General features: G+C 37.1%; 1 protein-coding gene across 1 annotated transcript in view; it reads right to left on the bottom strand.

The window, feature by feature from the left end:
- Positions 1–3,984: 3,984 nt before the first annotated feature.
- map3k15 (mitogen-activated protein kinase kinase kinase 15) overlaps positions 3,985–12,017 on the bottom strand; it is a 72,210-nt gene continuing 64,177 nt past the window's right edge. Inside the window, exons 26-29 of the mRNA XM_061921553.1 lie at positions 11,905–12,017; positions 11,740–11,846; positions 7,477–7,553; positions 3,985–7,414 (exon numbers count right to left, since the gene is read on the bottom strand). Coding sequence (XP_061777537.1) covers positions 7,321–7,414; positions 7,477–7,553; positions 11,740–11,846; positions 11,905–12,017 — 391 coding nt within the window. The 3' untranslated portion in view covers positions 3,985–7,320. The remainder of the gene's footprint in view (positions 7,415–7,476; positions 7,554–11,739; positions 11,847–11,904) is intronic.

Genomic DNA, 12,017 nt, shown 5'->3' on the forward strand with positions numbered 1-12,017 from the left:
AAGTTACTATGGTCATCTACTTAGTTACTTTGGTAATCTAATTAGTTACTATCGTCATCTAATTACTTACTATGATAATCTTTGATTGATTGAAACTTTAATTAGTTCAGTACATATTCCGTACAATTGACTACGAAATGGTAACACCCGAATAAGTTTTTCAATTTGTTTAAGTCGGGGTCCACTTTAATCAATTCATGGTAATTCATCTACTTAGTTACTATGGTAATCTAAGTCACAGCAGCTCAGACGAGGCACCAAGCAGTGTGGGCGGGAAGCGTTTCCACAGACGAGGAAGGAGATTTTCTCAACAATGTTCGAAAGCTTAGTGATATAAAGAATATAACTGAATATAATAGAAAGTACTTTATTGATCCCTGGGGGAAATTCAGCAAATATCAGATATATCAGATTATAGGTGGGTTTATTTGGTACCCTTCGCGATCATATTTCAATGTTTGTTGCATTTTTGTAGCGTTTCACTTGATTGTAAAATATGCCAGGGTGTGACAGTCATATTTTGTCAATATTCAGTGTTTTATCGATCATAGAAAATTGTAAAATTCCATTACGTTTTTTAAGGCGGTCTGTCATAATGTTTTTAGCATTCAATCAGACATTATTTTGAGTTTTTTTTATTAGTGTTCCTAAAAATAGATATACCTTCCCCCGAACACATCTTTTTCTCTAAATGTGGCCCCCGAGTTAAAATAAGTGCCCAGGCCTACCTTAAGGCAACACACCATATAAACTACTGCCATCTAATGTCTTCGAATTGCAACTACACGCAAAGTCTACTTTATAATACTTGCGAATGAATACTCAAAAATGTCAAAAGAAAACAAGATATCCTTATCAGCTCATTTTCATGTTACATTAAAAAATATTTTATCATTAAACAATAAACATGTGTTAACACACACTAAAATGTACCTAATTTGAAAAAAATGTTCACTTCAAAGAAAGTACCTCCCTGCTTGGCACTCAGCATTAAGGGTTGGAATTGGGGGTTAAATCACCATAAAATGATTCCCGGGCGCGGCACCGCTGCTGCCCACTGCTCCCCCTCACCTCCCAGGGGGTGATCAAGGGTGATGGGTTAAATGCAGAGAATAATTTTGCCACATCTAGTGTGTGTGTGACAAACATTGGTACTTTAACTTTAACTTAAGATCCTATTCAACTTAAGATCCTATTCAGTTTTGGAGCGTGATATTAAGATTTTTTTATTTTGCTACATTAATGTGAATTTAATTAGTTTTTTTTTTTTGGAAGATGTATGTTGTATATATGTATGTTGCCAGCAATCTTAGGGTTCCGGGCTCGATCCTTGGCTTCTCCCATCCTGCCACCCTTGCTCCTGATGGGTCGTGGTTAGGGCCTTGCATGGCAGCTCCCTCCATCAGTGTGTGAATGTGTGTGTGAATGGGTAATTGTGGAAATAGTGTCAAAGCGCTTTGAGTACCTTGAAGTTAGAAAAGCACTACACTAGTATAACCCATTTACCATTTTAAGACCATCAGTTTAAAAAAAAAAAATAATATAGTACTTTGTGATTAGATTTGGTATGTGTCCAATATAGATTGCATTGTGTTTGTACAAACAACCAGTCAGGAGCGCACACCCTGCACAAATAAAGCGTCACGAGTGGAAAAAAAATCACACAATCTTTATCTTCCAATGGACACTTTGGATTCTTATCACGGAAATGTTTGACGTTCTGCGGCCTCTCGTTTTATCTAAATGACCTTCCGCTGCGTCTTTGATGACTCGCACATGAGACATATTGTCCGTCTTGAGCAATTTAAACATGGGAAAAAAACACAACGCGAGAATGACGTCAATGACTGATTAGTCCTGTGCTGTTGTTTTCTGAATTTAGAAATGAAAACATTTTTTACAGAGAAATATATAAAACAATCAAAATAATCTAGCACAGTGGTTCTCAACCTTTTTTCAGTGAAGTACCGCCTGTGAACATTTTTTTAATTCAAGTACCCCCTAATAAGAGCAAAGCATTTTTGGTTGGAAAAAAGAGATAAAGAAGTAAAATACAGCACTATGTCATCAGTTTCTGATTTATTAAATTGTATAACAGTGCAAAATATTGCTCATTTGCAGTGGTCTTTCTTGTACTATTTGGAAAAAAAGATATAAGAATAACTAGAAACTTGTTGAAAAATAAACAAGTGATTCAATTATAAATAAAGATTTCTACACATAGAAGTAATCATCAACTTAAAGTGCCCTCTTTGGGGATTGTAATAGAGATCCATCTGGATTCATGAACTAATTCTAAACATTTCTTCACAAAAAATAAATCTTTAAAGGGGAACATTATTACAATTTCAAAAGGGTTAAAAACAATAAAAATCAGTTCCCAATGGCTTGTTTTATTTTTCGAAGTTTTTTTCTAAATTTTACACCTCCCAGAATATCCCTAAAAAAGGCTTTAAAGTTCTTGATTTTCGCTATTTGCGATACGACTGTCCATTTCCCTGTGACGTCATACAGTGCTGCCAATACAAACAACATGGCGGATAGCACAGCAACATATAGCGACATTAGCTCGGATTCAGACTCGGATTGCAGTGGTTTAAGCGATTCAACAGATTACGCATGTATTGAAACAGATGGTCGGAGTATGGAGGCAGATAGCGAAAACGAAATTGAAGAAGAAACTGAAGCTATTGAGCAAATACTATTGACGCTATCCCGCCATAGCAAGGGTGCACCCAATGAAGTGGCCCATGGCATGGCTGCCTTATTAGCATCGCCGGTAAAATGTGCGGACCAAACGATCAGGACTTTCGCATCTTGTGACACTGGAGCAACTTAAATATGTCGATTGGTAAGTGTTTGTTTCGCATTAAATGTGGGTATCTAGTTTCAAATGTACATACAGCAAGTGTAAATAGCATGTTAGCATCGATTAGCGTCGCATGTTAGCATCGATTAGCTGGCAGTCATGCTGCGACCAAATATGTCTGATTAGCACATAAGTCAACAACATCAACAAAACTCACCTTTGTGATTTAGTTGATTTAATCGTTGAAAATGCATCTGCAGGTTATCCATACATCTCTGTGCCATGTCTGCTTTAGCACCGCCGGTAAATAGCATGTTAGCGTCGATTAGCTGGCTGTCACGCTGCGACCAAATATGTCTGATTAGCACATAAGTCAACATCAACAAAACTCACCATTGTGATTTCGTTGACTTTATCGTTGCAAATGCATCTGCAGGTTATCCATACATCTCTGTGCCATGTCTGTCATCGCCGGTAAAATGTGGAGACACTTTGGCACATTCAATGGGGGTCTGGCGGCAGACACTTTCGCATTTTCGGGCCATTGGTGCAACTTGAATCCCTCCCTGTTAGTGTTGTTACACCCTCCGACAACACACCGACGAGGCATGATGTCTCCAAAGTTCCAAAAAATAGTCGAAAAAACGGAAAATAACAGAGCTGAGACTCGGTGTTTGTAATGTGTTGAAAATTAAAATGGCGGCTGTATTACCTCAGAGACGTCACGTTCTGAAGTCATTGCTACGAGACCGATAAACAGAAAGACGTTTAATTCGCCAAAATTCACCCATTTAGAGTTCGGAAATTGGTTAAAAAAATAAATGGTCTTTTTTCTGCAACATCAAGGTATATATTGACGCTTGCATAGGTTTGGTGATAATGTTCCCCTTTAACGTCAGTATTTATGGAACATGTCCACAAAAAATCTAGCTGTCAACACTGAATATTGCATTATTGCATTTCTTTTCACAGTTTATGAACTTATACATCTTTTGTTGAAGTGTCATTCAATAAATATATTTATAAAGGATTTTTAAATTGCTGCTATTTTTTAGAATATTTTTTAAAAATCTCACAAACCCCTGGGCATACCTGCAAGTACCCTCAGGGGTACGCGTACCCCCTTTTGAGAACCACTGATCCAGCATATCAAAAAGACAGAAAATGAAACAAAGTTAATTATTTGCAGGTTTATTGCAAAGCAAACATGAAGCACACGGGGTCAAAGAAAACATCCATACAACTGTCTACTTGACTTTGAGAAGGAAAACAAGGGACTTCTTGCTGACGTGTGCAAGTGTCACCCTGCGATCATAAATCATAGCTGGTTTGGTCATGACCTGTAACATTTTAATAAATAAGCATCATCTTTTTCATACTTAAACCTTCTTTTCTTACAGCAAATGGGGGTGTGGTCTTGTAGATTGCGGGAAAAGGAGGACATCATTCACATTTTCAATGGAAGAGACAAACGATACATTGATATTTTTTCTCCGGACAGTCGTCTTATATTCTTGAGATTTTTTCACATACAAAACCAACGGGTTGCGTCTTCTCACTAAGCCTTTCTTCCTGTCACTCACACATACACCAGTGGAACAAAAAGATTGGTTGGACAAATTGGCAAACAACACAGGAGCTGTGATGCTAATTTTAAGATGTCTATAATAAATAATCAAACAACTGTAGAGCAGCAAATAAATATGACATCCATCTTTATTCAATATTATTGGTTATCTACCAGTTATTTTTCCAAAACCAGCTATTGAAAAAGTCTATTTTGTTTGTTCTGTATCGGAATAATCTTATATTCAATGTTGCCTTACTGTATATCAAGGATTCTTACATCAATCTTGCCTTATATCTGGGGTCGTCTTGTATCAGAATTGTCCTAAATTGGTGCTGTCTTATATCAAGCCTGTCTTGTGTTGGTGTTGACTTATATTCAGTCAAGTCTTATATTGCTGTTGTCCTATATTCAGTCAAGTCTTATATTGCTGTTGTCACATATTCAGTCAAGTCTTATATTGCTGTTGTCTTTTATTCAGTCAAGTCGTGTAGCAGGGTAGTCTAATTGAAAGAGTCGTCTTATCAAACATGTATTATATTTGGGATTTGCTTATATTAGGGCTGTCTTATATCAAGCTTGTCTTATATCCAGGGTCGTCTTATATCAGAATGATCTTAAATTTAGTGTTCTCTTATTCTCAGTCTTGTCTTATAGCAGGGTTGTTTAATATCAGGGGCTGCCTTATATCAAGCTTGTCTCATATTAGTGTTGTCCTATATTCAGTCTTGTATTATATTGGTGTTGTTTTATATTCAGTCAAGTCTTATATTGGTGTTGTCTTATATTCAGTCGAGTCTGATATTTGGTTAATTTAATTTAAAGCGTCATCTTTTATCAAAGAGTGTATTATATTGGGATTTGCTTGCATTAGGGTTATCTTATATCAAGCTTGTCTTATATCCAGATTTGTCTTGATTCAGTGATCTTAAATTTAGTGTTGTCTTATTTTCAGTCGTGTCTTATAGCAGGGTCGTTTAATATGAGGGGCTGGGATATATCAAGCTTGTTTCATATTGGTGTTGTCCTATATTTAGTCTTGTATTGTATTGGTGTTGTTTTATATTCAATCAAGTCTTATATTGGTGTTGTCTTATATTCAGTCGAGTCTTATATCAGGATAATTTAATTTAAAGAGTCATCTTTTATCAAGAGTGTAATATATTGGGATTTGCTTGCATTAGGGTTGTCTTATATCAAGCTTGTCTTATACCCAGAGTGGTCTTGATTGAGTGATCTTAAATTTCAGTGTTTTCTTATTTTCAGTCGTGCCTTATAGCAGGGTCGTTTAATATGAGGGGCTGTCTTATATCAAGCTTGTCTCATATTGGTGTTGTCCTATATTCAGTCTTGTATTATATTGGTGTTGTTTTATATTCAGTCAGGTCTTATATTGGTGTTGTTTTATATTCGGTCGAGTCTTATATCAGGATAATTTAATTTAAAGAGTCATCTTTTATCAAGAGTGTATTATATTGGGATTTGCTTGCATTAGGGTTGTCTTATATCCAGAGTCGTCTTGATTCAGTGATCTTAAATTTAGTGTTGTCTTATTTTCAGTCGTGTCTTATAGCAAGGTTGTTTTAATATCAGGAGCTGTCTGATATCAAGCTTGTCTTATATTGGTGTTGACTTATATTCAGTCACGTCTTACAGCAGGGTAATGTAATTTCAAGGGTAATCTTTTATCAAGCGTGTATTATATTGGGATTTGCTTACATTAGGGTTGCCTTATATCATCAACCTTGTCTTATATCCAAGGTCGTCTTATATCAGAATTATCCTGCATTTGGTGTTGTCTTATTATCAGTCTTGTCTTATAGCAGGGTTGTTGAACATCAGGGGTTGTCTTATATCAAGCGTGTAATATATTCGTGTTGTTTTATGTCAAACTTGTCTTACATCAGAAGTATCTTATATTCAGAGTTGTTGTATTCTCTGTATTGTCTTATTGCAGGGTCGTTTAATATCAGCGGTCTTCTTATATCAAGCATGGAATATATTTTGATCGTCTTATGTCAAGAGTCTCTTATACTCGCGTTTTATATTCTGGGGTGGCTTGTATCAGAATCCATATTTTAGGGGTTGTCTTATATTAAGCATGTGTTATATTAGGGTTTTTGTTGTCATATATTCAAGAGTTGTCTTGTATTCTTATTTTGTATCCGAATCATCTTATGTTAAAGGATGTGTTATATTCAGTCTTGTCTTCCCGCAGGGTCGTCTTGCAGCAACCATGCCTTATACAGGTGTCGTTTTATATTCAGGGTTGTGTTCTATTCAGTCTTGTCTTGTAGGAGGGTGTTATATTAAAGCTTTTCTTATATTGGTTTTGTCTTACATGAGGATCGTCTTTATATTCAGTCTTGTTATAGATTTTGGTCGTATATCTCGGAGGTCTTATACTGTATCAGTGTTGTCCCACATTTGTGGTTGTCTTACATTCAATCTCGTCTTAAAGCCGAATCTTATTGTATCGGTGTCATCTTATACTTGGGTCGTCTTACATTGGGGTTGTCTTATATTCAGTCTTGTCCTATATGGGTGTCATTTTCTATCTGGGGAGACTTAATCTTTGTTGTCTCAGACGTGGAATGTTTTATATCGGGGTTGTCTTACATTTCCAGTCTTATGTTCAGAATTGTCTTAGATCGGGGTCCCCTTATATCTGTGTTGTTTTGTATAATTTTTGGTTTATAGTGCAGTCCTCTTCTATTCAGGGTCAACTTACACAGCCTGGTTGTTTATACTCAATGTCGTCTTATACCACAATCGTTGTATTTATTCCGGGTTGTCCTATATTTGGGTCAATAGGTTATTTATCTTTCTTTAATTGTGAGTGCTGCGAATGTGCGACGCTAGGAAGAGTAGTGGCTGCACCCTTAGTTAACGAAAAGGCAGTAAGGAGAGAAAAAGGCACAATGGCGGTTTGGCAGAAAGAACGTCACACGTCCTCATCCGAACGCTCGTCGCCCCTCAGCCTCTCTCGCTCCCGGTGCCTCTGAATGGCCCGCCAGATTCGGCATAGGACTCCGCCCCTAAAGAGGAGGAGCATAGTGGTGACGTGGTAAGTGGTGCACAAACTCAAAATTGTCGATACCTGAGGCGTAAACAGCGCAGGTCGTCTTTGGTGATGTCACTTAGGACGTCTGTCAGCGTGTATTCTTCAAGCACAAACTGTGAAGGAAAACAAAGACAATGTAAAAAATGTTTTTAAAAAAACAACGTAATTCCTCCATAAATTTAAATGCCGAGAGATGACGCTGTAGAGGGAAATATTCTAAAGACATGAGGTGATAATATAATACAGCAGTTATTCTCACTTCATTAAAGTACAGTGTTTTATTTTCCTATATTCCTATATTCTAACGCTGTTCAAACTATGTTTAATGTTACAGTGGACAAACATTTTATATATAATTTTTAAGTGAAACTAGTGCCTCGTTTTCAATAAAAACTTAGGCCTACAACACTTTAAAGGCCTACTGAAACCCACTACTACCGACCACGCAGTCTGATAGTTTATACATCAATGATGAAATATTAACATTGCAACACATGCCAATACGGCCGGGTTAGTTTACTAAAGTGCAATTTTAAATTTTGCGCTGAAAAACCCTGCTGAAAACGTCTCTGTATGATGACGCACGGATTGTGGAGGACATTTTGTGCCAGCATCGTGCCCAGCTATTAGGTCGTCTGTTTTCATCGCACAATTCCACAGTATTCTGGACATCTGTGTTGGTTAATATTTTGCAATTTGTTCAAAGAACAATGGAGACATCAAAGAAGAAAGCTGTAGGTGGGAAGCGGTGTATTGCGGCCGGCTTTAGCAACACAAACACAGCCGGTGTTTCATTGTTTACATTCCCGAAAGATGACAGTCAAGCTTTACTATGGAACAGAGATGTCAAGCAAACATGGTTGGATTGGACCACACACACAAAGTACAGTGTATTATCCAGCTATCATTTTTACCATTCTGTGTTCTGAAGGCGATCTATGTCGTGTGCTACTCCAGCATCAATGTCAGCAGCGTCCTCCTGACCGTCAGCGTCAGGTTCAAAGTTGTGGTTGGGCCTGGACAAGTGGTCCTGCCACCCCCACGGCTGCCACGGCGCCTCTCACAGCATCTTCCCTATCCGAATTGTACCCACTGCCCTCTAGTCCTTTTTTTTTTTTTTTTTCTAGTCCTTCACTCTCACTTTCCTCATCCACGAATCTTTCATCCTCGCTCAAATTAATGGGGAAATCGTCGCTTTCTCGGTCCGAATAGCTCTCGCTGCTGGTGGCCATGATTGTAAACAATGGGAGGATGTGACGTCACGCGCACATCGTCTGCTACTTCCGGTACAGGCAAGGCTTTTTTATCAGCACCAAAAGTTGCAAACTTTATCGTCGATGTTCTCTACTAAATCCTTTCAGCAAAAATATGGCAATATCGCGAAATAATCAAATATGACACATAGAATGGACCTGCTATCCCCGTTTAAATAAGAAAATCTCATTTCAGTAGGCCGTTAATGTTTGTTCATTATGGTGGTACTTGGCGAGCCAAATGTTTTCTGAGCTGGTACTTGGTGAAAAAGTTTGAGAACCACTGCCCTACAGCATTGATTATGAAACTGTGGCAACAAATCTTTTTTTTTTTTAAATTAAAACCAATCGTACAAACACAAAATGATGGACTGAATATTTCCTGGAATTTATTTAAAATACAAACGTCCTTTTCCGAAATATTTTTAGCGTATTTTCCAGACTATAAGACTACGTTTATTTTCCCACACATTGAACCTTGCGGCTTATAGAACAGTGCGGCTGTTATGTATGCATTTTTTTATTTTTTTTTGCTAACAACCATACTTTTTTGTATTCAACAAATAATTTTCATAGAACACTTACAGAGACACTATAAAGTTGTGGTATTGTGTGCGCTGTGGCGCCATCTTTTGGACAAGTTTGCTCACTGCACATGCTGCGGGTTGAAAATGTACTTCCTGTTTTGTGCCATTAACCGGAGTGTAATTGTCCATAGCGTTTTTGCTCGAAAGAATCCTTAATTTGTCACTCCAAGCAACGTTTGTAAGTTTTACCATTCAAACAAAAAATCGCACTTACTAAACCGTCCCATGTGTGATGTTTGTACATGTGTTTTCATGCAGATTTGTAGCTACTATCTGAATGTAATTAAGCTAGGTTCGTTAGCATTGACGAATATGCTAACAAAGTGACTCTTTTAGTTGTATTAACTTACAGTGGCATTCTGTATGTATTGTTTCAGTTTCGTAAATTCACCAAAATGTCACCGTGGAGTTATTGAATCTTTTTTAGTGGCTTGGAGAGCTACTAGCTTCCACAGCTAGTAGTTCCATGACGGTGACATTTTGTTTTGTTTGATCACACCTTTTACTTACTATTTGGAAACAATTAAGGTATGTAAATAAACCTTTACAAAATCTTATGTACTGGTTAGGGTTGTACGGTATACCGGTCTTAGTATGGTACCGCGATACTAATATAATGCATCATATTCAGTACTATACCGCCCCCACCACCATGGGTGGATCCACACCTAACATCCACTGTAATGATACCAAGTACAGGGGCGTATCTAGTCGATACTACTATTATGAAGTCTACATTTTTTGGCATAACAACATCTTTTGTTTATTAAAAATGCATATTATGTTTATAAACTCAGGAAATATGTCTCTGGACACATGAGGACTTTGAATATGACCAATGTATGATCCCGTAACTACTTGGTATCGGATTGATACCCAATTTCCTTGTATCTTCCAAAACTAATGTAAAGCATCCAAACAGAAGAATAAGTAATTATTACATTTTAACAGAAGTGTAGATAGAACATGTTAAAAGAGAAAGTAAGCAGATATACACAATAAATGAACAGGTAGATTAATCATTTTCTACCACTTGTCCTTAATAATGTTGACGAATGAATAGAATGGAAAATGACACAATATGTTACTGCATATGTCAGCAGACTAATTAGGAGCCTTTGTTTGTTTACTTACTACTAAAAGACAAGTTGTCTTGTATGTTCACTATTTTATTTAAGGACAAACTTGCAATAAGAAACATATGTTTAATGTACCCTAAGATTTTTTTGTTAAAATAAAACCAATAATGCCATTGTTTGTGGTCCCCTTTATTTAGAAAATTATCGAATGGTCCTAAAAAGTATTGAAATTATTTTGGTACCTTTACCAAAATATTGGTATCGAGACAACACCTGTTTGGTATATGTAAAAATATTTATTTATTCTAAAAACTGGGTGCAACTTAAATACCGGTGCGCTCTATAACCCGGAGAATACGGAATATGCCACAAATGAATCCCCAGCAAGTACAAGCCGCATATTAAGTACACCATGATTGCGGAAATAGAAAAATTCCAGCGAAATATGTCCCCAAGTGGTTGTGAGCAGCACAGGGATGAGATCAGCGCAATTTGTTTACTCCAAGTTTAACCTCCCGGGACAAGCGGTTGAAAATGGATGGATGGATGGATGTTTAGTAGGGCTGCGAATCTATTGGTGTCCCACGATTCAATTTGATATCGATTCTTGGGTCACGATTCGATTCAAAATCGATTTTTTTTTTTAATTCAACATGATTCTCGATTCAACAACAATTTTTTCCTGATTTAAAAGTATTTTCTATTCATTCAATACATAGGATTTCAGCAGGATCTACCCTAGTCTGCTGACATGCAAGCAGAGTACGAGATTTTTGTATAAAGCTTTTATAATTGTAAAGGACAATATTTTATCAACTGATTGCAATGATGTAAATTTGTTTTAACTATTAAACAAACCAAAAATATGACTTATTTTACCTTTGTGAAAACATTGAACACAGTGTGTTGTCAAGCTTATGAGATGCGATGCAAGTGTAAGCCACTGCGACACTATTGTTCTTTTTTTTTATAAATGTCTGATGATAATGTCAATGACGGATTTTTAACCACTGCTATGTTGAAATTGTAACTAAAATTGATACTGTTGTTGATAATATTCATTTTTGTTTCACCACTTTTGGTTTGTTCTGTGTCGTGTTCGTCTCTCCTCTCAATTGCTCTGTTTATTGCAGTTCTGAGTGTTGCTGGGTCAGGTTTGGTTTTGGAATTGGATTGCATTGTTATGGTATTGCTGTGTATTGTTTTGTTGGATTGATTTAAAAAAACAAAAACAAAAAGAAACAATTTTAAAAAAATGAGAATCGATTCTGAATCGCACAACGTGAGAATCGCGATTCAAATTCGAATGGATTTTTTCGCACACTCCTAATGTTTAACCTTTCAGAAAGTTTTGAAAAAAACTATCCAAAAAAAGAAGACCTTGTCAATCGTGTCAGGGTCCGCACCCTGCTCCTTTAGCCAATCAGTAAGCTGCTTATCAGGCTCGTGGTCTGCCGGAATGTGGAAGATGGATGGCGGTGAAATATCTAAGAAAAACCACAAAATGAAGTCGAGTTGTCAGGGCTGAAAGTGAAGGGGTCTTACCTGCTGGTCTGTGTCGGACCCGGACCAGCTCCAGGTCGTGCGTTCGCTGCTGCAATGTGGCCTTCAGGACCTGCTGGTACTCCTTCTCCTTCTGCAACAGCTCCTCCAGCAGC

The sequence above is a fragment of the Nerophis ophidion genome, linkage group LG15 (assembly GCF_033978795.1).
Source record: "Nerophis ophidion isolate RoL-2023_Sa linkage group LG15, RoL_Noph_v1.0, whole genome shotgun sequence".
Classification (NCBI taxonomy): Eukaryota; Metazoa; Chordata; class Actinopteri; order Syngnathiformes; family Syngnathidae; genus Nerophis; species Nerophis ophidion.